Genomic DNA, 27,239 nt, shown 5'->3' with positions numbered 1-27,239 from the left:
GCTTTGCTGCTTTTTTAAGAAGTGAAAGCAAACAGAGGAATGGCTTCAAGTATGTACTATGGGTTGAAAGGTTGTTAGTAAAATAGAAATAACTTTGCTGATAAGAATAAAGATTTTTTTTTTTTTTTAGGAAGCATGCTCCACAGGCAACGAACAAAATATTTCCTGTGTCATTGAAAGTGATGAAGAGCTGGAAATGGAGATGCTTAAAGTGAGTATCTCAGGGTTTTTTAAATTTTTTTAATGATGATGCTCTTGAGTCACAGTGGAGTGAAGTTAAAGGGTGGGAATATGGAGCAAAACATGTTGCTTACAGAAGACAGATGAATGTGTGAATACCTAAAGAACTAAACTTGCTAGGGTTAGACTTCAACATCGCTTGCATCCTTCTACATCTTTACAGTGCCACCTTGGACTTGATCCCCCTGCTTACTGCATTTCTCTGGATGATCATTCATAAACTCATCTGCTGCAAGCATTGTATTCAAACCCTTGTCCTTTCACTCTGAAAGTGTTTTTACTGATATAACTTATTTCCTGAAAAGAAGATTAACATGTGGAGTCGTCTTTTTCTTTACCCTGTCTTTTTTTTCCTGATACCCTAGGGAGTGCTGGAAGTATTTTGGGTTGAGTGACTGAATATTTCCACCAGAGCAGTCACAAGTGTTTGTGTGCATGCACACGTGTGCAGGTTAGGTGTGCTGCTTTTACAGCTAAGTAGGAAGCAAGACTCAAAGATCAGGGGGGAAAAAAAGTTGTATTTTCTTCTAGAGAAGGACTGTGTATTTCGGATGGTTACAAATGCTGTGTGTCAACCTTCTATAAATGGAATTTTGGTCAAAAAAGCTAACTTGGGTAGAAGGTGTTTAGTTAGTGCTCCTCTTGGTGCCATGTCATGTTAAACTCATTATTTCCAGAACATCGGGATTCCATCCTTTCTGCTCCTGGTTTTTTGTGACTAGCCTTCTAAGTCACTTCTCAGTGAAACTTGTGCTTTTATCTAGTTGGAATTTAAAAAGAAACAACTCAAGAAACAACCGTTGTTGAATACATTAAAATCTCTTATTAAAACATTTCAGAGACTTTTTCTTTTTGGAAAGAAGAACAAAAAGCTGTTGTAATGGTACCTAGGAAATGGCTCTTGGAATTAGAATGCTTCTGATGAAGTAGTTTGACCATTGTGCTTTTCTTTGTGCCGTGTGCCAATAGAGATAATTTTTATGCTTTAAGTAGATTGAAACTTATGTGCCCCTATATCATATTACCTCAGACATGAATTGTATCTGCTCTTTTGTATTCCAAAATAATTTTTTCTCCCATTTTTTCAGTCTTTAGAAGATGTAGACAATTCCAGAGGAGTTTTATCTGAAAGAGAGTCCAGTAAAGCCAGAAAAACTCCAGATGCTGAGTTGAACGTTGTGCCAGATGATCAAGATGAAGGTGTTGAGGAAGAGGAGGAGGAATATTTGGGTATGTTTTAAATTATAGAGGATGATTAAATAGAAATCCACTGTCTGTAGAAGCAGATGTAAAAGCACAACAACTTTTTATCTTTTTCTCAAAGCAAGAAGTTAAAGGTCATATGGGTATTGAAAGGAGCACATGTCTTTGTGTCAAGATGAAAATTTAAACATGTCCTTGGCAAAATATAGTTGACTCCTGCCCCGGTCAGTAATTGTTGTGTATGCTTAATGGGAGCAAAACTGATCTGAGGGTGTGGATGTCATGCAGAATTGAGGAGAACTATTGAGAAGACAGAGGGGCACATGGTACCTCTGTTACATGCTTTTGTTCTTGTCCCACTACTGCTGCTTTGTTGCAGAATTCCTAGGAAGTTCTGTCTAGGGGATCATTTTAACCTAATGCTTGGGAGCTGGTGCCAAGACAAATCAAATAGGGAAAAGAGGCTGAAAAGTGAGGTGAAATACACCTTGGTGGTTGGAAAACTTCCTTGTCTGGTTGCGTAAGTTCGACTGTGGACCTCGTCACTGAAGCTCACAGCATCAGCCAGGGGAAGAGCTGCTTCCTTCTCCCAACCAGGACATGGGCTGCTAGATAGGGATGGATGAGTTAATTGTTTCTTTGTTCAGTTCATCTCTCTAAACGTTAGCCAGACAGGCTGTTATAGGGAACGTTTGCTTTCCCAACAGTCACACTAGGTGGAAATGTCATACTTTGTACTGCTGAATGTTAATCATAAATTTGAACAGAGATCTTGAATATTTCTTCAGCGTTCACAGCAAAATCAGGATCACTTCACAACTTGTCATGTCAGGTGTTGATTAGTGTAACTTCAGTTGAGTTACTATGCCTACCTTCAAACACCTCCAGTACCTTGTCTAAGCGTGTTGCAAATAACACAGCTATGTGTTACAACACCTGTTGCTTTATTAGCTCATTAATCAAGCCATATATTCTCCTCATGCAGGGTCTCTGAGAAGCCTGTTTGGGATTTACAGGCTAGAATAAAGAATCAAAATATCTATAGAGTTGGATGCCTCTTTCACTGTAGTTGCCCAAATCCCAGGCCCTTGGCATTGCTACCCATGAGCAACCTGTTGTTTGTCAAGAGAGTGCTTTCTGGTTTTGAAGTTAAATCACAGATGAGGATTTTTTCTCCTCTTCCCACTAAAGATCCGTTGTTGCCAGTACCAAGTGAAAGCCACATCATGTGTCTGAAGACTTATTTTGGGCATTCTTCCTTCAAACCGTAAGTGTCTCTTCTGTTAAAATGTACACTCTAGGGTTAATTTTCTTACCTTTCTTTCAACTCATATGATTTTTTAATTACTACTTTCTTTAAAACGCTGGCAAACTAGGGCCTGTGCAAAATCTCTGGGAAAACAAAAGCAGCCTTTGCCATAACAAGATGCCAAAATAACCTTTGTGGAGTATTAACTACAATGCTGTATAGGACCGTTGTTTTTGTCATCTTCTGTGAGTGAGAGCATCAAATGTTGCTTGCTCTAGTCCTGTTAGATCCCCTCTGTAACATTGGTGGGACTACCTGCAGTAGTTGGAGTGTTTGAGTGGTTACAGAATGCAGAGACAAGAGTCCAAGGTAGCCAGAAGGGTTGCTTTAGCCTGAAATTCAACTGAATGTGCAGTTTGACAGAATTTACATGTTAGATGTGATAGCAAAAATAAAACATTCCCCTTTCCATTTAAATTCAAGGGTCCAGTGGAAAGTGATCAATTCTGTTTTAGAAGACAGAAGAGATAATCTTGTTGTCATGGCGACTGGTAAGCTACCTTTACATCCTCAGAAGCACTGAATAATCTTTTCCTTTTTGGGGAGAGTAGGACTCAAACTTGGAGACTGTCCATGTGGCTCATATGAGCAGAGTGCCCTGACTGAGACTGTGGAAGTCTGAGCCAGCTCTGCTGGCTACCTGCTTTGCTGTCCTAGCCTTTGTCTCTGACCTTGGTGTAGAGAGGTGTATCGAATGGATGCTGACTGTAGTTATCGCACATCTTTGTTCTTCCACTGGCAGAACAAACTGCTTTTTTTAGGGCTCAGCAGGGTGTTAGAATTGTCTTATATCTGTATGTCGCAGCTTCATAAAAAGCATGATGTTTCATTTCTGCCTTTTTTCTTCAAGGCTATGGAAAAAGCTTGTGCTACCAGTTTCCTCCTGTTTACACTGGATGTACAGGAATTGTTATCTGTCCTCTTATCTCCTTGATGGAGGACCAGGTGCTGCAGCTGACGTAAGTAATGTGGTAGTAACAAGCTGCTGCTGTATTGCCTGTGGAAACCCACGGATTCTGCCTGTAGCAGTTCTTGGTGTTTAAGGTTGCAGCTTCGTACAGCAAGCTGTTTGTGTGTCAGCTGGAAGCATATGTTTCTTGAGGAACACGGGCAAACTGTGTAAATAAATTTACGATCACTGGATTTGCTAATGTAGGCTGAATTTGAGAAGGATCTCTGTGGGTTGGTGGTTCTTGAAGGTGGATCCTTCTCAAGTATTTCTGAATTCTCAGGCCCTTTTTGCACGAACTGAACTGAAGGAGGAGCTTCACAGGCTGTTTGAACCTGTGAGAGTTGTGTCAAAACTTGGTAGGGCTTCCTTTGGATCTGAGTAGCATCTGAAAAATTTAAAGATGGAGGCTGTAGGCTGTTCAGATCAAAGTTACAGCACAGACTTTTAAGACAGACACTGTAGTAGGTGTCCTAACACCTGGCCTTTTTGCTTCTGGAAAGGTCTGGTGGGGGGAACTAGTGGGTGACACTGAATCACTCGTACATGAGCAGTTACAGCTGTTGTCAAGATAAATTTCCTTGATTTTAATACCCTGTAATGCTTCCTCTACATGTACTTGCTTTCTGTTATAACAGCTCTTCACTTCTGACACTTCTTCATTTCAGCTGTGGGAATCCTGCTGAGTTGTCTAGTTCATTCCTACCCTGTACAACTTGGAAAGAACAGGTCTTTTGTGAAAGAGGGGATATGGAGGTTTTTTGAAGTTAGGAACATCAATTATGTGTGCTATTATGTGCTGCACATCATGACTCTGCAGATGAATGGCTGGACAGCCTAAGCAGGCTCTATAGTTCCTAGACTGAGTATTAATCAGCAGGGTGTCTATATGTGTTCAGCTGCTTCTTAGCCTTTCATGCTGTTTTCTTCAGTGGAAAGGGTTTATTCACTACCTTCTCTGTGGGTCATTCATTTTGAAGCCTGAGGAGACTTAATTTCCACAGCCTAATGCAATTCAGTAATTTGTCTGTTGGTCTGGGTGCAGTTCTGCCAAGGATTGAAACACAGAGGGATGAGAAGCTCTTGAAACAATGGGCTGTGATAAAATGCAGTAAATAACCAAGTTAAGAGGACAAGGATTCTGAAAGAGGTTAGATATGGAAGTGACTGAGCTGGTAAGCATAATCATTGAATGTGTCATTAAAAAGCAGCCATCTGATTGAAAGTTAGTGGATGCAGCACCAGGAGCTCACAAAAGTGAGAAATTGCAAGCTAGTCCAGATGTGGTGACCTGCATTAGATAATAAGTAAAGAAAATGACTTATTTTCTTCTTTTGGTTTTTTTATCAATAAGCTTAGCTCGTGTGCCAGGAAAATGGTCATTATTTCTTCAGTTCATAGTTGCTCTAATTATGCATGGTGTGTAGAACAGCTGGTGGGGAAGCAGAAGAGCATTTGGGTGGCAGGAATAGCCAGTGATGGTTCTTGCTTTTTCAAAAGGTTTTCCCCCACAAAGATCTTTAGAAGAAAGTAGTCTCTGACCACACAGCTTGAACTTCCATTGCAATGCACTGGCTTAGCAAGCTAATATCTGAAAGTTAAGGCAAAAAGTGTGGAGATTAAATCTGTTTATGACTGTGCTTTATATTTCTGCAGGATGTCAGGGATTCCAGCTTGCTTGCTTGGTTTGGCTCAGCCTGAAAACATCAAAGAAAGCATCAAAGCGTAAGTCGTAGCTAAGTTTTCTGGGACTGCTGGTTCTGACATAGTTGTAATTGAGGGGTAGGATGCCTTCCTAATCCATCATTGCTGAATCCTTTTTCTGGACCAGACCTGGAAACCAGCAGTCGGTGATACTGCTTGTGTGTGGGAGGCTATAGCCACCCTCTCGTGCCTTCTTGCTGATGGGGTGGGGCTTGTTGACTCAGCTTTGTTGTGGCTTATGCTGGATTTTACACAGGTCTCAGACCTGTATTTGTCACCAAGTCATCACAGCTGTCCCTGCTTGTCCTAAATAAAGGCTAAGTCTCACTGCTGGTTTCCTTTTCCTGTAACACTGTGTACTGCCTTGCTTTCCTACTGTTCTAGAACACTTTCTACATTCTTCACTTCCTTTCTCTTGTTCCCTTTCCAGAATTCTGTACATATTCTCACTGACATCTCCTAGACAGCCATGGTTTTGTTTAATTGGAGTTGTCTGGGTTTTTTTCCTTCTGTGACGGTGTATTTCATTGATGTTTCAGGGGTCAATACAGAGTCATATATATGACTCCAGAGTTTTGTTCAGGGAACTTAGAGTTACTGCAGGATCTTCACCAAACAATTGGTAAGCTGGGGATAAGGTTGTGGGTGGGTTGGCAGGCAGCTTGAATTCAGAATTTCATTGAAACTTTTTTAACACTTGAAGATTTTCCACCAGTTTCTTACCACTAGTCAGGTCAGAGGCTAGTGTAGTGACTGCCAATAAGTGGTACCAGAAGATCCTGTCAGAGATGAAAAGAAGATATACAAGTAGTGGTTTTAGTGTGGTCTTGGCAGGGGAATGTTAGTTAAGTTACTGGGATCAGAGGTGCTACATCACTGACTTTTAAATGATGGAAAAGAAAAGTAACGTTCTAAGAAAGTAACACTAAAACTGTGCTTTGAAACATTACAGAGCATCTTAAACATTTCTCTTCAAAGATGCTACAGCTGATGTATCTCTCATAGGGTAAATTCAAGGCATTTAAACAAATGTATGGGTGTTTTTTTTTACTAAAAAACTGAGTTTCTAATGCTATAGGCAGGGAATGCTACCTAGGGAGAACATGAGCCATCTAAATTCCTGGAGTCCAGAGAAGCTGTCTGCTTGGCGTCTGACACCAGGGTGCTTTGAACATGCAGATTAGAAAGGGGCCTTGATACTCAAGGAGAACATGCAGATTAGAAAGGGTCATTGATACTCGAGTTTTTCTGATTAAAAAATGTAAGGTTGTCTTCAAGGGGTATCTTTAACTCCTCTACCCTCATTTTTCTTGCCTTTCCTTTATCTCTTCAGTGCAGAATTGAGCTGCTCAGCATATCTCTTAGAAGTCAGAAAGTAAAACAAATGACATCTGTAATCAGCATTTGTCATTATTACTAAGAAAGTCTGGGAAGCAGGGGATGGGAAAAGGTCATGTCAGAGGTAGCTCAAGATTTGATCCATTTAGATGGAGATTCAGAGCTTGAGAAGGAAGCAGAGATGGTGGTAGAGGGAGTCTGTAGAAGCTCTTAAGCTTTTTTACTAAAGAGAACATTTTATAAATGGTTTCGGGGAGTCAGAACAGTGGAAGGCATTCTAGAAACACAAATTTAAGCAGACTGTTGATGCCTCCTCAGGGAAGCTTGAAATAGAGCAGAATGGGATGTTTGGTTTTTTGTCACTTCTCATGCTGGTTTGCCTTGTTAACGTGTCCATGCTGTGCTTTTGTGCCCACCAGGTATTACCCTCATAGCTGTTGATGAAGCTCATTGCATTTCTGAGTGGGGCCATGATTTCAGAAGCTCCTTTAGAAGCTTAGGCTCGTTAAAAAAGGCTCTGCCATTGGTGAGCTTTTGATATGTTTGATTTCCAGTGTAAGAAAAGCATACTACCTCATTTTGTATGCTAGGTTGAAGTGTCAATCCTTTGGTTTTGCTCTTTATGTGTACTTACCATGCTGTTTTGGAGCTAATGCAGTCCCTGTGAGTGATTGAGCTTTGTGGGTTAAATGGATATTCTGGACCTGGACTACAAGAAACTTCTGAAAACTAAATGTTGTTGAGTACTTGTTCTGAAGATGATGTCCCCAAGTTTCTGGTTGAATACTAAGGGATTTACTTAACTGGCTGGCTGGGTGGCATACAAAAGCAAGAAACTGTGATTTCTAGTTACTCTGCAAACTTTGTCATGTAAGCCTGGAAATTTAGACCTGAACTTTACATGCTGCTGTTGGAAGTATTATGTTCCCTAAACTTAGCCAACCACATCAGAACAATACTGTAGATTCTCTGAAGACGTAACTAAAGAAAGCACAGGTTCAGAATAAAATGCTGTATTTCAATAGTGTTTTGTCCTTGCCTACTTCTGGACTGTGTAGACCAAAGCTCTAGGAATCTAAATAATTATTATAGTTTTCAAATAGCTGAGCTGATCCAATGAACATAAAGAGATTAAAGTGCTTGTTTACGTGCTGTTTGTTTTGAATTATGTTTTGTTGTTAAGTAAATATCAATGAGAGCTCTGAGACTTTCTTCTACTCATTACAGGTTCCCATTGTTGCTTTAACTGCAACTGCAAGTCCATCCATTAGAGAAGACATAGTGAATTGTCTGACCCTGAGGAATCCCCAGGTCACGTGTACCAGTTTTGACAGACCTAACCTGTACTTAGAAGTTGGACGACGAAGTGGAAATATCCTTACAGATTTGAAGCAGTTCCTTACTAGGAAAGGAAGGTAAAGATTTAAGCTTGTTTTCATTGATCCCTCAGATATACTTTAGCATTTTGGAGTTTTAGTAGTGTGTACTAAGGAGAATGGTAGCAGTTTTACCCTGATTTGGTGAGGAGCCTGAGCTTTCTCCATAGTTTGGCTTTGATACCATGCTAGTCACTTGTGTTATGTGCCATGTTGTTGTGCCCACCCTTTCTCCCAGCTGTGGATTTTGAGGCAAGAAGCAATGGACTCCTCCTGTTTGCATGTTGGTAACTTCAGGACCTTCAGGATCTTTTGATCCTCAGAGCACCTGCTGACACTGCAGCAATTTGAATGATTATGATGGATTGGCTGGTAGATAACTTGCCAAACAGTATTGTGCAAGAATTTGAGTGCATTATAGGTCTATAGTAAGATTATACTAAGTATAAGTAAGTATAGTAAGATTATTTTTATAAGTCCTTTGTCTGTGTTAGCAGATACAGTGGTGTACCTGTTGTGGCCCTGTTCTTGTCACAGTGTACAATGTGTGCCCCTACAGCACTATAAACTAACTTCTCATCACTCATTTGTACCTTGTTATGTAAAAGTAAACCTTTCTAAAGTGACAGCTGTAAAAGCATATTTCCTGATGACTTCAAGGAAATTGGGAGGCCTTATCCTGCTGCTTCTGCAGAGTTCTGTGCTTGGAAAATTAAACTCAGAACATCAAATAACTTCCAGGCCCATTTTTCCAAAGGACAGGCAATTTGTGTATGAGTAGACAAGTTAAAATCTGTTTTGGTTTCTAAAGCCCCAGGCAGGTGAACTGCTGGGAAAGCTACATTGCCTTTTCAGCTAGGTTCAGGTAGGCTTTTTGCAGAAGGGTGTCTTCTTCTGTTCTGTGTCTTTACATGTTGCTATTACTTAAAGCAGTTCTACGTATGAATTTGAAGGCCCCACTATCATCTACTGCCCGTCAAGAAAGGCCACTGAACAGGTTGTGTCTGAATTGAGCAAACTCAATGTGTCCTGTGGTGCATACCACGCTGGTATGGGAATCAAACAAAGGAGGGAGACCCATCAAAAGTTCATGAGGGATGAAATTCAGGTATGTAGGAAAATAAGTCTACTTGGTCGCACTTGTAATTGCTGAGTTTCTGGTAGAGAAAAGAATTTGGGGAATATCAGCATGTGTTTCCCATTTACTGTTTCAAATTCTGGGCAAAGAAATTGCTGGTTTATTCTGACTGTAATAGGATTCCTGGTTGATGTTTCAAATTCCTTTAAGTCTCTTAAAAATGTGTAGCATCTGAGGAAAATAGTGGTAGCTGGAGTAATACCATCACAAGTTTTGTGAGATACCTTCTTCCTCCTGTAGCCAAACAGGCAAAGAGCTATCCTGGGAGTACTTGTGTTCCCCTTCACAATAGGTTTTGTGCCTTGTCTTTGAGGATAACTGCTTGAAAACACTCTAGCATTTGCCACAACACATCATCGCTCTCGTGATTATAATCTTATGCTTGTACTCTGACCAAAATAAGACTTAGCAACAGTACTGTGCAAGTCGAGCATGAGTTTGAAGCCATTGTAATTCAGGCTGAATTTTAAGTCCGTAGCAAAATTGTCACCAAGTGTGTGAGCATTAGTCCAAGCTTAATATTCTTGGTGGTCATGTCAAAACATTCAGCATGTGGCTCCTCTTTTGTAGTGTATTGTAGCTACAGTGGCATTTGGAATGGGCATCAACAAAGCAGATATCCGGATGGTTATTCATTACGGTGCCCCTAAGGAGATGGAATCCTATTACCAAGAGATTGGGAGAGCTGGTCGTGATGGGCTTTCTGCTTATTGTCATGTCTTGTGGACTGCAACAGACTTGACTTTTAACAGGTAAATAACTGAAGACAACTGCTGTGACACAACCAAAAGAAAGAGGAGCAGGGTGGGTTTGGTTGAAAATGTAATTTATTTTTCAGAATGGTTCCCAGTCTTCTCCTGCATACACACAACAGAAAGTAGGCTATAGTTTTTCTAGAAGATAATCCATAAGTGCACTGTTGTTAATGAGTTTGTCCTTGTTTCAGTTCTGCTTTCTGAAGATGCTTTGCAAGGCAGGCAGTGATAAAACCTGGTCACTTCTCTTGTAAATTGCTGTGGTTGGTTAATCCTGGCTGAGCAAGTGATGCCCACCAATCCACTCTGTCATCTTCCCCTTTCCTCTCCTTCCTCCACTGAGCAAAAGGGGGAGGGAAAATAAGATAGAGAAAGAAGCCTTGTGGATAAAAAACAAACAAACAAACAAAAAACAAACAAACAACAACAAAAAAACACAACAAACCAAGGGCAGTTTAATTAGAGGGCAAAAGCCAAGCAATGCCACATGTGGAAGCAAAGAGGAAAACAAAAACAAAAAACAAAGACTTATTCTCTACTTCCCATCAGCAGATGATGTCTGGCCTTTCCTGGGAAGCAGGGCTGCAAAATGCATAGCAGTTGCTCCAGAGGACTGAGGAGTAGCCCCCCCCCCCACCCCTCCTTTGTACTAGCTTTATAGTTCAGCTGATGTCATGTGGTATGGAATATCCCTTTGGTCAGCTCGGGTCAGCTGTTCTGGTTATATTCCAACCCAAGCTCCTGCCCCCACATCCCAATGAGGGGGGAATGTTAGAAAGAGCCTTGGTGCTGTGTGAGCCCTGCTCGGTGGTAGTCACAACATGGGTGTTATCAACACCCTTCCAGCTCTCAGCACAAAAGCACTGCACTAGGAGGGCTGCTGTGGGAAAATCAGCTCAGCCAGACCAAATACAATCACCTGACCTGTTTTTAGACCATTTAACCTGGCTTTAGATCTATTCCCAGCCCTTAAGGGTGCTAATGCTGTAGAATTACTCTTTCTCTCTGTCTACTTTTGAGATATCTAAATGGAGAAATACATATGTTTTTCATCTGGGAGGGAAGAGTCCTTGTTGTAAAAGTTTGTTAACTTTGTCCATAGATGGTGTAGGACCACAGAAGTGGCTGAACTCAGTCATTTGAACTTTTCAGCAGACTGCCAGAGTCTGTGAAACCATATACTGAGTTGGTTTGTTGGTTTATTTTTTTTTTTTTTTTTTTGGGCAGGCAGAAACTTGCCTTGCTCAAGTTGGATCTTGAATGGTATAGCTGCATTAATGTGGTGCCTGACACGAGCAGCTTTGGCTTGTTTTCCATGCCCTGTGGTGCAGATGGTAGCTCAGGTTTGGTTTATGTAGCAGCTTAGAGCATGGGCAGAGCAGGTGTTCCATACACCCATCCAGTGCTCCAGTGCTGTTTTCTCAGTCGGATGCTTCCAGTGATTACTCTAGAGGATATTAAATTAGGCAACAGGGTAGATATGTCCTAACATGCCACCTCTGAGGCTCTTGAAAGAAGAGTGGTGATGTCCTAGCATATTTTTTTAATCTGGCAGTAACATTGAGAACTTCCCAGAATTAGAAAAGCAAGAGTGAAATTGCTGTCAATACTATCTACCCTTTCTTCCCTCCCCTGTGACTTTCAGTGTGGATGTTTGAAGCTTAGTTAGCCTGTGGGGAAGAATCTCTATCTCTCCTTTTGCCCTGTTGAGATTAATCATCATATTTAGAAGAATGTAAATAAGGTGCTCTTCTGAGTATGCCTAGTGCTGTAAGGATCGAGACTGTGGAGAAACAGGCAGGCACTTTTGGTCTGTTATTTCACTAGGATGTTCTTTCTAGCTGTTTCTGGTGAATTTGACTGAGATAGTTGTCTGGTATACTCAATTTTTAGTGTGGGACAGGGGAATACTTAAGACTGTTCAGTTTTTCCATTCACCTGACAGACACCTTCTAAGCGAGATACGCAGTGAGAAGTTCCGGTTGTACAAACTGAAGATGTTGTCAAAAATAGAGAAGTACCTTGTGTCACAAAACTGCAGGAGGAAGTGAGTACTGCATTCTGTTTAATGCTTTGTCATTCCAGTCAGCTTTGATAAGAGCCTTTGGGTCTCGGTCACAACTTGAAGGTGGCAACCAGAAGGCATCTTATGCTCACAAAGTGTTCTGCAAACATGTTTTATCTTAAAAAGCAGCATCAACAAAATATAGCCTTCAGCATATTTGTGCATATAAATCAAATGTTTCCTTATTTACTTTTCAAAAAAACCCTTCACTTTTTCTTTTGGGGGAATTAAGGCCAAATAATTGCCTCTCCAGTGAATTAATTAATTGATGCTGATTTCAAGTCTGTTTTCTGCAATAAATTTAATGTGTAAATTCTTGGTCTTTTATTTAATTCCCTACATTCCCTTGGGTAGAATCATCCTGTCTCATTTTGAAGACAAACAACTCCGGAAGGTTTCCTCTGGCATCATGGGCACAGAAGAATGCTGTGATAATTGCAGGTCCAGGTAAGCTTTCTTCCCTGAAGACTGATACAAGAGGTTATGTTCTCTCAGGCTGACTTAAAAGGCAAATTATCTAAAAGAATTGACTTTTTTTAGCCATCTGATCTTGCAGATGTTCAGCCTGAAGTTTATCTTTGAACACCTGCCTCTGACCTTTGCCTATGCAGTCGAGCTAAGCCATGAGGCGGTTTAGAAGCTAGGTTAGGCTGTGGGAAAGCCTGTGAACAAAGTATGGTCGGGATTCCTGAAAGGATTTAAAACAACAGTCTGAGACTGTGAAATACGCTTTTGCTCATCATTGTAAGTCCTGTTAGGTAATTAATCCCAAAAGAATAGGCTCACAAGTGGGAGTGTGATACCATGTGTCTAAGGTTAAATTGCCAGAGTGTGAAGGGAGCTGTTCTTGTGTTACAGCATATGACACATGCTCCTTCTTGCATCACTAATAGTGTCATAGATGTGGTAAAGGGAAGCCAGGGGGCCGGTGGTCCCACAGGTGGGAGCAGAAACACCTTCCTGTTTCTCCTGTGTGCACATGCATGCTTTCCCTGAAGTTATAATAAAGGATTCCCTGTTCTTGCTGGTTGCCTTATGCTTCCTGATCAGAGGCAAGATGTTATTTTGTGTTGCTTTCTGGAGAAACGTCATCAATTCAGCTATGTTGCCTGTATGCTCAAGGATTAAGAAATCTCTGCATGGCGTCTGCTAAAAAAAACCAAGAGGAGTATTTGAGACAATGTAATTTCTATCTTTGCAGTCATGTTGCTGTGTCAGTAAAGGCCATGTAGTGAATTTATGGTGCGAAACAGAACTCACTTGAAATAGATCATTGCCTTTTTTTCCTCTTCCTTAGAAGTGATTTGTAACAAATAATTTTTTGATGGGTTTTTCCAGTCACTAATAAATGCATTAGCAAACCCTAGAAAATCATTAATGGGATTGTTCTTTCCTTCTGTTTTTTTCAGTCTGTGTTTGAAAAAAAGGACAAAAACCTCTTTACTACTAGGTGCAATGTAAGACATGTCTTGTATGCCTAAAACAGTTCCAAATACTCAAATGCTAAATTCAGAAGATTGCTGAGACAGCATTGTCCTGCCACAGTGAATACCATGCAGAACTGTGTTGGGCAGCTCCCTTAATTACAAGTGATTTTGACTTTGGGTTGGTCCCATGTTTTCAGTCTTGATTTGTTATGCTTAAGCATGTTTATTTATATTAATGTAACTTGAAGTGTGTATTTTATTATCTCTTGATAGACAATATTTGAAGAGAGGGTAGAAGACTTGTGTATTAAACTTGGTTTTCTTTGTGCATTTCAGAGCCTCTTGTGTAGTCCCAAGTGATTCAGATGGTGGTTTGCAGGACTTCGGGAAGCAAGCGTATCAATTGCTGTCTGCAATCAGTGCCCTGGAAGAGAAGTTTGGAACTAGAATTCCCATTCTGTTCCTGCGAGGGTCTGTAAGTGATAGGCAAGAATCTTTGTGTGTGTTCTGAGTGGAGAGACTGTTAGTGACCCTCATTATTGATGCCCCAAACAAGACATTGGTATACATGTCTACACTTTGATGTATGCGCCAGCCGTGTGCCCATGTGGCCAAGAAGACCAACAGCATCCTGGCTTGATTAGAAGTAGTGTAGCCAGCAGGACTAGGGCAGGGTTTGTCCCCATGTACTTGGCACTGGTGAGGCTGGACCTCAAATACAGGGTGCAGTTTTGGGCCCCTCACTTCAGGAAGGACTTTGAGATGCTTGCTTGCCATAGAGCAAACTAGATGGTTGTCTTGAAAGACAACAGCCATAAAAAGAGTGCACCTCCTAAGCATGTTGTATTTCACTTTGTGCATGTACAGCAAAGGAACAGCTTCTGCCTTCATGTTCTTGATATCTTAGTTCTGTTTTTCTTAACAGTGCTACATTCAGCTTTCTATTGCCCAAGAGTTTTGCATAGAAATAGTATCTGCTATTTGCCTCTTGTCGAGCTGTCCTGCATTTTGTGGCTTGTTTTGAGTTGATTATTCATATTTGTCTGTTAAACACACTGCAGCCCAAGTATTGGCAGAGATTCTAAAGCTCTTCCTGTAAGGCCTGAGCTTTTGTTTTCTTTAGTCAGTTGGATGTTTTTGTAGAGACATTTAAGTGTTCTTGAATGAAGATGCACGATTGCCATTCTTCATTCTGGAAAGGCTGCTCTTTCAGGGTAATAAACACATCTTTGCTTGGTAATCAGTTGGGTTTATGTTTGAATAAAGCAAATGATAGCATGCATTCTAGCTTTGTACTGCTGCCTGACTTGGGGTCATGAGATGGGAAGTAGGATACTGGAATGAATAGAAATAATTTCTGCATATCTTATGATGTTTTTTAAATACTGGCAAGAAACTCACAGAAATAAAATAGAATAAGAACAGAAACATTTTATGTTTATTGTCGAGGCGTGGAATCTCATGTAGGACTTGATAAAATCAAGTGAATGATGTCTTTTTTCCTTTTAATAAAAAAGTTGAGCTGCTGATTGTCACACAAATGTGATTGGGGAAAAACACTGTTACAGATTTTAATGCAGTCTTGATAATTATTTAAACATTACTGGAAAGTGAAAATGGTACCAAATTTGCATTGCAAGTTTAGAACGACCTTTTACTGCCACCCTTCTTTCAGCTAGCATAAAGTTAAAAAAATGTTGTTTCATTGTATCAGTGTATAATCTAGAGCAAATGTATGAAATATCACCCCGTGTTTAGATGCTGTGTCTGTCTGAGGCTGACAGTTATGCTGGTTTTAAAGCTTATGTGTAGTTCATGGCGTGCTTATGCTCTTCTGAAGTTACGTGATATATTTTGCAAAGGCCAGGTGGCCTCCAACAGGCTTTGGGGAGATCACAAGGGAGACCATGTTTCACTTGATATTTGAAAGCTGAGTCAGACCATGAAAGCCGACAAGGTCCTCTGGGAAACTGAATTAGAGCTGTGTTGACAGAAATATAATACAAACCTTGCTAAAAGAATATGCATCTCCTAAGGTCTCCTTTTATCACCAGACATGGGAATTTGTAGCTATTTCAGCAATTATTTTACTGTTATCAGTAGTCTTAGTGACTATTGTGAGTGGCTTTTAGTAGTACTTCTAGCACTTAATAATTTTTGTGAAGTTGAAATTACTTCTCTGGCTTCTCTTGATCTGTCCTATGCTAAGCTTAGTTGACAGTACTCAGCCCAAACACAGACGCAGGTTTACTCGTTTGCATCTTCTTTTATATTTCCAGCCTTGAATTTCTTCTCTAAGACAAAACCATGCTCTGAAAATGTGCAGCTGTTGGAGTAATTAATGTAACTGGGGTAACTGAAAAATATAAGAATGTGGTCATGGTGCTTTCTTTTTGCCTATTGAGTAGGTGACTTGCTTCTCAAGTAGGTGCTTGTAGGTGATGGGTTCACCATCAGGACATTGTGGCAGTAAGCTGAGTCCCTCTTGCCTGTGGGTGGCTGCTCCAGCTTCCATCCCCTGCTGTTCAAGGTCTGAAATAAGCCCTTCATCCTTCTTCTCATCTTGGTGTGTGTGCAGGATAGGACCCTGACAATGCAGAATTATCCAAATTTCTTCTTACTGTGATCCCTGAAGATATTATGGAGCTCAGCAGGCTACTGTATGCTGTTTGCTGCCTGTCCTGAGTTTCTTTCATTTCTTCCTCCCTTCTACATTATTCTGTCTTCCATTATAAGGTAGACTGCACTCTTGGGGATAGACACACTGTTGGCCTAGGGCAAAGGAGTTCTCTTAGAACAGTTAACAGGGATGTAGAACACCTGTTAGCCAACCCTGTGAAAACCACCCCACTGTCTCCTGTTGTCCAAGAGAACTGTTCATGTCACCCTCTGTGTTTTTTCCCCACCACTCCTCCTCATGAGATGTCCTTATCTAACCGGCATTACAGCTGTGTATACGTACACTTTCTGGAGGATATGATTGAGGTATGTACATACAGATGCATACATCATATAAAAAAATTACTTGTTTGATAATGGAGTTTCCCCAGTGAAGAGGGATTCAGCAAATCTACAAGTAACATGGTCTGAAGCCTGCCTTCCCATTGACTTAATATTCTAGCAATAAACTGGAACTTCATTCATAGAATCATATAATGTCTGGGCTGGAAGGGACCTCCAAAGGTTATCTAGTCCAACCCTTCCACAATAAGCAGGGACATCTCCAACTAGATCAAGCTACTCAGAGCTTCATCCAGCCTGATCTTGAATGTCCCCAGGGATGGGGCCTCCACCACCTGTCTGGGCAACCTATTCCAGTGGTCTGTCACCCTCATACTGAAGAACTTTTTCCAAACATCTAACCTAAATCTCCCCTTCTCTAGCTTAAAGCCATTACCCCTTGGCCTGTCACTACAAACCCTTGTGAATAGTCCCTCCCCTGCTTTCTTGTAGGCCCCTTTCAGGTACTGGAAGGTTGCTGTATGGTCCCCCTGGAGCCTTTTCTTCTCCAGGCTGAACAACCCCAACTCCCTCAGCCTGTCCTCACCGCAGAGCTGCTCCAGCCCTCTGATCGTTTTTGTGGCTTTCCTCTGAACACACTCCAACAGCTCCACGTCCTCCTTGTGCTGGGACACTTGTTCTGACGCTTTCACCTACTAATGCTTGATCCTTTGCTACCTCCCTATTTCAGTAAAGTTCTCAACTTCAGGCTCATGCCAAGAGTTTTTCTTTTGAAAAGGGCTCTAGCCCATTGCCATCCATTTGGGCACTGAGTTCAGGGGGGTGAGAACCATCAGACAGGAGCTAGTCAGCTTTTTTTAGTCTGAACCATTGGTAAGAGATTAGTAAATAGGCCACTTTTGAAAACAAAATAAAACCCAGACGAAAACCACTTTGCAATGAAGGCCAGAGAAGCAAAGGTAGAACAGACATCTGAGCTTGCTTCTGGCTTTGTATGCTTGTCCTGGAACTTAAATGGGACTTGAGAATTTATTTTTACTTTTGAAGACACTGAACTCATGCAATGTAAGATTGACCTGCACTGGTTGAGTAGAGATGGCACTATGTGACTCTCTCCACTGCTGTGGATGACTGGATTATTAACGTAACCTCCCCCACATAGGAAGGGAGATGTTGTAACAGTCCTGTGACTTTAAGTACAAGTTCGTGTCAGGTCTGACTGCAAAATAAAGTTGTGATCTTGTTATAAGTGAAGCTGCTCTTCAGGCAACATTAATTGAGGCAGTAGGCTTCGTTTATGCTCTCATCATTGAGTTGTTGTAGGTGTGGCTTTTGTCATTTTAAAATATAATGTTTTGGCTAGTGTGTTTTCTGTAAAGCTTTCCTGTGGAGAAACCTTGTTGAGGAACATGCTACTCGCAACAAATTTTTGGTTTACTGGTTATATTGGAAACTTTCTTCAACAAGGACTGGAGAAATCTGACCAATTCTTCCCATAATTTCAGAATTCCCAACGCTTGCCAAACAAATACCGAAGACACCCTCTCTTTGGTAGTGGAAAAGACTTGCCGGAGAACTGGTGGAAATCTCTCTGCCAACAGTTGATACTGGAAGGATTCCTCAGAGAAGTGTCGGGGTATAACAAATTTGCAACCACATGTGCGCTTACCCAGAAGGTACTTTTTGGCGTGGAACTACCCATCAAAAGCTTCTCTTGAGTAACCTGTAGCTAAGGCACACGGTTTATTTCTTACAGGGCAGAAATTGGCTAAAAGCTGCGTCTGCCTCAAATCCAAGCCTTCTGTTACAGTCCAGTGAAGACCTTAATGTGCAGCAACCTCCTAGAAGGTAACTGTAGTACATGTGTTCTCCTGAGTGCTATTTTGATTAATATTGGATCAATTTCTGGAGATAGCCAGGCTGGACATAGATCACTTGATTTTTCCCTTAAGCAGTATCGTAATACCAAAATGAAGTCAGTGGGAGTGTCTGGGTAGACACTTCTGACTGGTGATGTGAAAGGTGACACATTGTCTAGCCCTCCATGAGTGCATGGCTCCAGCTTAAATCTGCCAGTGCCTCATCACTGAGGTCTTCAGTGGGGGTAATCGGGTGGTCGTGTAACTGGGGACATTAGCGGGGAAACATTGTGTGGAGAAACTACCAAAACTGGTCAAGTGTCTTCATCAGTGATTTGGTGTAGCCTGGCAGCAGCATCCGCATGGAGAAAATAATAATCTAAAGACATGAAACAGAGGCAAATCCATCAAGATATATGTTCTTTCTAATGCTAATGCATTAAACTGGGAGACGTCAAACAGAGCAGCTAACAACTTTTTTTTCCCAGTTATGCACTTGACCTACTTTTTCATAAAGTTTAAGCTGAGAAAGAAACAGAAAAGCCTTTATTCTAACAAGAATTGATTCAACACAAATGTGTAATAGTTGATCTTTGTTTCTTTTTCTGAAATTTTACCTATTTAAATTCTTGGTGAGTATGGCTGCAAAAGTGGGGTGTTTTTCAGTGATGGTCAGGTATTTGCTATTGGAGTATATATCTCCAAGAAAATAGCATGTGAAGGTTTGCTTATCTTTAATAAATGGCATTGTGTTGGTCTTCACAAACACTCATTCTGACCAAACCTTTTGAACTAAAAGAGAATGAACTGGTGGTTGCAGAGGCTTTGCTGTCCAGGAAACGTTAGAACAAAGCTTTTGAGTGCTGGCCTTAAGAGCCAGTTCTGGTGTCTAGATTGTCCTAGTGTTGCTAAAAAATGAGTAAGTTGGGTAATCAAAGTACAGATTTTGTTTTGCCTTCTAGTATTCTACTGTTGTCTCAGGTACAGTTTACAGATACCCTAGAAGGAAAAAAAATACTTGTTGTTAAACAGTAAGCAACAGCAAAAACTGTGTGCTTAGTGCAAACTGAAGAGTTGGTTTTCTCCAGTAATAGGATCTTTAAAGTTGAATCTTTTTTCAAGTTTTGTCACAGTTCCATTTTAGTCACCAAAAGTCTGTGTTCCTTTCATAAGATTAGAATCTTGTTCCTTTTTAAAGTTTTTTTTCATTAACAAGCTTTGAGCTTCTCAGTGTTTTTTCATAAAGAAAGGTGATTCTAATAAGTAAAAATCAGTAAGAGCTTTTTATGTGCCAAAGATATCACTGTACCAAGCTCTAATTTATTTGCTTAGCAAAATGCTGGATTTGTTTTCCAAAATGGCAGTGTCACTGTACAAATGATTTGGTCTCATTTATTAAGATAGATAATTTACTTTATTACAGCAGCAGACCTGCACCTGTGCTCTCCACGCAGCGCTCACCAGACAGTAAAGGAACAACACAGTCACCGGTCAAACAGGTCTGTAGAAGGACAACCCCTTATGCTCTCTGTGGTCCATCCTTGCTCACACTAAAAAAAAAAAAAAATATCTTGCAAGTCTATCATGGTGTCATAAATTAATATTTTGCTGCTAATGGCAACTTCAGTGGAAAGACTGGTGAATCAGTATTTGTTTGTCTTGCTCTCCTATTTTTTTTTTTTTTATAGATGTCTCTGTATGATATGTTTTCATATGAGAGAAAAGGTAAAACTCCTCCAAGAAGCAATAACATGCTTAGCAGGTACAGTATTCTAAATTAAAACAGAATTATTTAGTTTTGACTGTGTTAATAGGGATACTGTTTGTAGGATGATCCTTAAAACCAGCATTCCCTGGTGTGAAGTGATGGAAAAAAATGTTCAATATATTAAAAAAAGACAAGTACTCAAAATTTGCTGTATGATATGTTCAAAACATTGAACTATTATAACATTTAACAGGCTTTGCTGAATTTGACAAGTTGTGGTGTCGCAGGCAAAGCAAGCTTTACTGATTAATGAAGTATGAACTTTCTCACTGGTATTACTTGAAATACAAGCAAGAAAAATAGCATATGTTGATAAAAATTGAGCAATAACAGATATATATTGAATGCTTCTACTGGGCCTATGGTTTTTTAGTTTGTAATTGATGTGATGGTTGAAAACTGTTAGGGATTGAAATTTGTGATGATTTAAAAGAGATGGAGAACAATTTTTTCCAACAGTTTGCCAATATAATTCAGGCAAACAAGTGACCAAGTTGTGACTCTCTCCTAAAGCTGGCAGAACTGAACGTAAGCCTTGTGCAGGGGCAATTTGTTTCCCTGGTTTGTCTGGTGCTTTAGATTCAGAAACCTTGAGTTTCTGAGCAGTTTAGTTCCTCCTTCAGGTGAGCAGCCTGGTGCTAGCAGAAGACAGAGAAATAGGATATGTCACTTAAGTTGAATAATTAGCACTGCAGCCACCTGAAGAAAAATAATTTTAGTGGCAGCTACAATCAAAAACAACTGTTACTTCATGCTCTGCTTAGGAAAGGACCCACTTACTCCAGCTTGTTTGCTAACAGTGTAATCATAGAAGTCTGATTGGGGTAAATATCCCAAAATAAATGAGGCCATGGACTGGTAGCTGTGGTGCTGCTCTATAGGCAGTCATGCCTAGTGGTAACATCAGCTAATTCTGCTCACAGCAGCTGTGTCCTTGTCACTGATGCGCTGGGATTTTTTAGCTCTTTGTAGCCAGGATTACTGTTCCCATTTTCCCTCAAAGCTGCAATTTAATCTGCTTGAGCTTTGTACAGTAACAAGCTATTTTTAAGTTAAAAGATCAGACAGGCAAAAGATCATTCTGTTATATTAGGGATGCTGCTGATTCTGCCCCAACCAGCTCAAGTCCTGTGTGAGTGCAGCACTAGCACGAGGTACCAAAGCACAGTCTGACGGTGCTGTCAGCAGGCAAAATAAGTTGGGCTGCTGCACTCCCACAGCCTTGTGCAAAGTTTCTGAGTAAGTTTATCTAATGCAGGGCTTGTTTAACACTTCTTTTTTTTGATGTTAGTGTTGCAGGGCGCTCACCAGTGAAACCTTCTCCTCTGAAGCCCCCAGAACCTGATGTTTCATCCCAAGAAAAAGAATTAGAGGTAAATTTTTTTTGTTTGTTTTGGGCATGTGTGTTTGTTTTGGAAGAGGGAGAATATCTGTGAATTGCAGTCAACCTGCAGAGTACAGTGCTGTGTTGAAGTGGTGGGCTTGGGCAATGCCTAATGTTTCAAAGGTGTTCTGAATAGAAGTCCTAGAAGAGGATTTAAATATGTCAAGGTGGATTAATGGATTGCAGGTTTTCTGTATGTACTGGAAAATTTAGGGAAGTTACAACTGTACCTCTCATATTAACTATACCTACATGAGTGATGTAGAGCTGCTTCATGAGAATTTGGCTCTCTTCTTCAGACTGCTCTGTATGGCAAGTTGCTGACTGCTAGACAGAAGGTGGCTAATGAGAAGGCAATTCCTCCAGCTGTCTTGGCAACCAATAAGATCCTGTTGGAGATGTCCCGAATAAGGTAAAGCCAGCATGCATATGTGTTGTACAAACTGAGAAGGATGGGAGCCAAGTCAAATGCCCTTTCTGCTTTTGCTGGGAGAGTGTCTCTCACTGGTAGAGGTGCAGATCTTTTCCAGAGAATCTTTGTTTGCTTGAATAACCTTGTAGATCACTGTCTGGTTTAAGTTAAACTGTTATTGACATCACACTTGCTTCGTCATTCTAGTTATTGTCACTTGGTTGGGATTTTTTTTATAACAACTTTGCCTGTCTTTGTATCCAAACCTCCTGTTAGGTTGACCAGTCTGAGGGGCAAGGTGTGTATTCTCCACTGATCCTTATCTTTCCATCTGCTTCTCTCTGATGTGTTTTCCTTATTTTAGTATTCCTTTATCACGCTAAGGGTCAGCTATATGTCAGCTGTCCCTTACCTTGCATAGCTAGCTGTGTAGCATAAAGGAATAAGTACAACTTAGTGTTGCTCTCAGCCACTCATAGGAGGGGAAAAGAACTTTTCATTTTTCTTTTCCTCACTGTATGAGAGGGTATTGTGGGGCAGCTCAGCTGGTAATGCATCTGAAGTGCCTTCCCGAGCTGCTGTAAGGCATTAGACACTGCTATTTTTGGAATGTGTATATTGTTATTCCATGGAAGAGCTCTGGGCTTACATACTCTTGGGAGGTAAAAGCAAAGATATACATGGTAAACTGGACCTACAAAGTATTAAGCAGCAAACCTGAAGGTGAAGCTTCATAATTCAGAAGCACAGTGAACTTAATTAGCTGCAGAGATGATGAGGGTACAGTAACAACATGAAGTTTTGACTAGTAGATCTGTAGTCCAAGCATGTGTCCTTCACAGACACTTGATGTTTCAGAGCACTGACACAGGATATTTCCATGGCTTTTATTATTCATCCTAAACCAGGCCTACAACTGTTGAGAATGTGAAGAAAATTGATGGTGTATCTGAAGCAAAATCCACTATGTTGGTCCCTCTCCTGGCTGAAATTAAGGACTTCTGCCAAGCAAATGGTTTGCAGGTATGACTTATTAAGGTGTCTGCTACTTTGCAAGAGCCTTTAAAGTCATAATTTGGTCTACAGATGTCAGATTTCTCCTTGAGAGTTTGTCCTCATTACAGCTATTCCATCCAACCATGGTGGCAAAACTTGCTAGCCTTGCATACAAGTAGGCCTCCCAAACCTGATTGTGCTCCTTGGTGATAACACTGAGACCTGGCTGATGTTCCAGATTGGTGTAGTCATCTTGAAAGTCTGGGACATCTGTATAAAGGTCACCTATGTGTCCCAGTTGAGTGTTCAGTAGGTGGTATGTTACTGAGAGCTTGCTGCTAGTTATTGTGATTTGAGGCTGGAGGCCAAAGGCATGATGGGTGTTCCTTCACCATGGTTTATCAACTGCGTAGCCTTGGGGGACAGGGCTTTGCTGCTTCTAACGTTCTCCTTAGGAGACTGGCAGAAGACCTTAGATTTCCAGCTGTTGGAAACACTCCTTCACAGTTGATTTTCTTCTGTCTGAGATTTTCTGTAGAGTCAAAGTCACAATCACTCATCAGTCACAATGGTGAGAGACACCACTAGGGAGGGGCCATGGCAAAAAGAGGGTTAGAGGAATTATGAAGCAGTTTTGCTTTGGGGATCTTAATTTCTATGTAAATCTACAGTTAAAGGGATTTATCTCATCTAGAAAGCAGGTAGACCAGCAATCCTGCTTTGAAATAGCTGAGAAGATTGGAGTCTTCTGCTTTATGGAAAGCTATTATAGTCTAGGAAATCTAGGAGCAGGGACCAAAAGCATTCCTGGGTTTTGGTGGTGGTGTCGTCCCTCTCCCCCCCTCTCAAGAAATCTGAGGAAAAGTTTAAAACAGATGGAGGAGTTTCCTGTGCCAAGCAGCAGGCTGAAGACCATGGTTTGTACTGATCGAATAGTTTTATTTGTGGTGAGAAATACCCAAGAAGTTATGTTGACATGGGCATTGCTTTTATGGTTGCCTTTTTTTTTTTCCCCAATCTCTTGGGCAATCCCACACTGCTTTCATTCAGATGGGAGTATGTGTGTGCCCATCTGGATACCTTCTTTGCTTTTTTTTTTTGTTGTGGAACGTGGACTTGAGGTCAAAAGCAGCTTCTGTAGAGGTGAATTACTCCATTTGTGTCACTCTTTCAGGTAATGGGAGGGTGATTCTTTGGATGTCATTGGGTTATAATTCTTGTAAATCCTTTCTGTCTCAGACTGACCCATTCCCCACATCTGGATCTGAAGATCAGAAAGAGGCATCTCCCTGGAAGTGTACAAGAGCCCTCTCTCCTTCAGAGCATGTCACATATGTTTTGTTCCAAGAGAAAAATCTCTCTGTGGTAAGGTCTTCCCTGTGGAGTTCCCTTTCTTTTTGGAAAACTAATGGTGAGGATGCTTTGTGTAGAGGAGGGGAATTTGCAAGTTCTCTTAAATCCTCAGCCCAGTGCAGGTGGCAGAAGTTTGCTTAAAATATGCTGAGGCAAATTGTAGCTCCTCAGCTTTTGTTCTTAACATTTAAGTTGCTGAAGTGCCACAGGGCATGTGTCGTATGAAGATGAGCCTTATGAGCTCTTTTGATAAGAGTTTTATTTATTGCTTTTTAATTCTACAATAGGAAACTGAAGTTGTTTTGAGGTTTGGTGTGCCCCTCCCAAGGGTATGGGCAAACATTGTCAGTTAAGTGTACCTAAGGACTAATAAACAAGATACAGTTGTATCATTATTAGTCGGTAACTTGATGCTCTATATCTACTAATCCTGGTGGTTATAAGCACTGTATGTGTATTGTCTGGGGGGAAACCAGAAGCCTGGAACCTGGTCTTTTGGGGAAGGCAAGTAACCTGTTAGAAATCTCTCCTTGAAAAGCTACAAGTGTAGGGAGATAAAGCTTGAGATACTTTTTTTCCAGGAGAAATGTTTTAAAAGAAGAATTCATCTAACAGATATAAAAATGAGGGGAAATTTTTTTTTTTTAGTGCTGTTATCAACATTCTGCACAGATGTTAGGGATCAAGTGGGCCACTGGGGAAAGTGAGGTGCATCACAGCAGTGTAGCAGGAGACATCTGAAGCTTTGACACAGAAATCTCATGAAGTAGGACTTGGCTTGATACTCTGACTTAGCTGGGAGGTGGGAGCAATTTTACTTTGTGCTAGAAACTGCTGGGGCTCACCTGCTGTTGCGAGGAAGGGGGTGGTAGCGAGTGCTCTGACAAGGCATGTGAGCTATAGCAAGCCTTTGAGGTGGTCACACAGCACCCTGCCTGTGTAGAATCTCTCTTCATCTGAATTAAGTTCAAGCTGAGATGTTGCACTTGAGCTAAGAAGTAGTAGTCTCAAGAGGAAAATGCTTTTTACAAGCTGGAAAAGAAATGAGAGCAGTATTAGGTGCAACGAAGCACTTTGGGGAGCTCTGCACTGCTGTGTACCAGTATCCCTTGGTTGCTTTTTTGGAAATGGGAGGTTGCCTGCTTTTGAACTTTCAGTTCTAACTCAGTTCCTTTTGCCTTTGTTTCTCTAGAGGACTATAAGTGAGAGCAGATCTCTGCCTGTTTCTGAGGTGGGCACTCACCTGCTCCAGGCAATGAAAGCTGGCTACCCTGTCAACCTGGAGCGAGCAGGTTTGACTCCTGAAGTTCAACAGAGTATCACTGATGTTATCTGTAATTTTCCTATCGCCTCAGGTGAGCATCACAGCCTTTATATGAAGCGTCTCATGACACTGGCATACAGATGAAGGGGAATGAAAAACTTGACAGCTTGGTTGCTTATTTAGGTAGAATGCATAATTTCTCAAAGGCCTGTGGCTATGGCAATGCCAGGGTCGTTGCTTTCCTTCCAAGGTTATGTTGTAAAATAAAGTAATAGTGTTTCATTAAAGACCAAAAGAGGGTTGCTCTCTACAAATCCTTCCACTTGTTTCTATGGCTTTTGGAAAAATTCAGGCATCAGTCTTAAATCTGTGTTTACTCAAGCATTGCATCAGCCTGACAAAGTCTGCTTCCAAGTGCTGTCATCTCCAGAAAGTATGCTGAAGAAGAGCTGCAGAGTTTCCCCATTGCAATTTCTCTGCAAGATATTTGTTAATGACAAAGAGGCCAAGTCCAGGAGAAGCAGTTCTCTTAACACTGTCATCTGGTGCCATGGGCTAGTTCAGAGGCTAAAGATAACAGTCTGCAGACTTGTGGTTCTGAGACCAAGGTACTTAGAGTAGTTTAATTTCTTAGGTTTGCTGATTTGCCAGCTTCACTCCTCCTGTCCTGTTGTGGATTATTGGGTCTTTTCAGAACCAGTTAGAGGCTCAACCTGACTCCCAGATGAAATGTAGTGCTACAGTGGAATGGAGAACTGGCATGGCATTATATTTATGAAGGCAGAGAGAGGTTTTTTAGCCTGAGCTAATACAGCCTTCCATAAGAGAAAATTGTGGATAGGACGTGAGTTACAGGCAGGCTATGCTGATGTTTTAGTCTAAGTTTGAGGACAGTAAGTTTGAGCACCAGTGAGGTAGAGTTATCCCATGAACATGTGGTCTGTTTTCTTATGAGTCCAACTCATACATTGTTTAATTTTGGTTCCTTTCCATGCCTTTATCTGTCCTGTGCTTTAATGAGGAACATCTTGTGTTCTAAAACTTGGTGTTCTACAAAAGAAAACTGAAGAAGGGACAAGAGGATGAAAAAAACAATATTGTATTTTTTTTTTTCCAAGACACCTCCAAAATTCAAGCTATTAGAAAACTTGTTCCTGCAACTATTGAACTGTATCTCATCAAGATGACTATTGCATTATTGGAGAAAAAGGATAGAAATAAGTCTCAGGATGGCTCAAGCGTCAAAAGGATGCTGGTGTGGTCAGATGGGCAGCCAGAAAAAACAGAAGCAGATCCAACAAGCAGGAAAGATGCATTGTGGAGTAAACCAAAGGTTAGTAAAAGAAGGTATAAGGTGAACTCTACCCTAGTAAGTCCTGGATATGCAGCCCAGGAAGATCAGGCACATGATGGTCCATCACTGTAGACCATCATAACTGCAGCTTAATTCTGGCCTTGGAGACAAGGGATGAATGCTTGCTGCTTTTCTCCAGTCCTTCAGGATGTGGATGCAAAAGGTCCCCTGTAAAATCCCAGACTAAGAGTAGTTGGGGAAGTGGTAGAAAAAGCTGGAATTTCAAGTTCTCAGTACAAAAACCTTTGGTAAGCTGGAGCCTTTGTAGCCACGAAGTCTATGTTCTGCCTTTGCATTGGGACCTGATTGCCAACCTGATGTAAGAAAAGTGATTCCCTTATTGTGCAGAAAGCTATAGGAGAGCAGAAAAGCTGAGAACATGAA

General features: G+C 41.0%; 1 protein-coding gene across 1 annotated transcript in view; it reads left to right on the top strand.

Annotated features, from left to right (window-relative positions):
• Window positions 1-26,834, top strand: part of WRN (Werner syndrome, RecQ helicase-like) — a gene marked incomplete at its 3' end in the record, with an annotated part of 39,147 nt that extends 12,313 nt beyond the window's left edge. Inside the window, exons 9-32 of the mRNA XM_008935501.1 lie at window positions 131-211; window positions 1,329-1,470; window positions 2,635-2,710; window positions 3,176-3,243; window positions 3,603-3,711; window positions 5,358-5,426; window positions 5,945-6,027; window positions 7,163-7,269; window positions 7,971-8,158; window positions 9,050-9,227; window positions 9,828-10,009; window positions 11,958-12,059; window positions 12,432-12,524; window positions 13,841-13,979; window positions 17,971-18,141; window positions 18,222-18,313; window positions 19,748-19,823; window positions 20,013-20,086; window positions 21,384-21,465; window positions 21,776-21,888; window positions 22,797-22,911; window positions 24,124-24,249; window positions 25,430-25,592; window positions 26,620-26,834. Of these exons, the coding sequence (XP_008933749.1) occupies window positions 131-211; window positions 1,329-1,470; window positions 2,635-2,710; window positions 3,176-3,243; window positions 3,603-3,711; window positions 5,358-5,426; window positions 5,945-6,027; window positions 7,163-7,269; window positions 7,971-8,158; window positions 9,050-9,227; window positions 9,828-10,009; window positions 11,958-12,059; window positions 12,432-12,524; window positions 13,841-13,979; window positions 17,971-18,141; window positions 18,222-18,313; window positions 19,748-19,823; window positions 20,013-20,086; window positions 21,384-21,465; window positions 21,776-21,888; window positions 22,797-22,911; window positions 24,124-24,249; window positions 25,430-25,592; window positions 26,620-26,834 (2,844 nt within the window). The remainder of the gene's footprint in view (window positions 1-130; window positions 212-1,328; window positions 1,471-2,634; window positions 2,711-3,175; window positions 3,244-3,602; window positions 3,712-5,357; window positions 5,427-5,944; window positions 6,028-7,162; window positions 7,270-7,970; window positions 8,159-9,049; window positions 9,228-9,827; window positions 10,010-11,957; window positions 12,060-12,431; window positions 12,525-13,840; window positions 13,980-17,970; window positions 18,142-18,221; window positions 18,314-19,747; window positions 19,824-20,012; window positions 20,087-21,383; window positions 21,466-21,775; window positions 21,889-22,796; window positions 22,912-24,123; window positions 24,250-25,429; window positions 25,593-26,619) is intronic.
• Window positions 26,835-27,239: the final 405 nt, after the last annotated feature.

This window comes from Merops nubicus, unplaced genomic scaffold (genome assembly GCF_000691845.1).
Source record: "Merops nubicus isolate BGI_N331 unplaced genomic scaffold, ASM69184v1 scaffold47570, whole genome shotgun sequence".
NCBI lineage: Eukaryota > Metazoa > Chordata > Aves > Coraciiformes > Meropidae > Merops > Merops nubicus.
The sequence above is the reverse complement of the archived record's forward strand: the minus strand, read 5'-3'. Positions and strand labels throughout refer to the sequence as shown.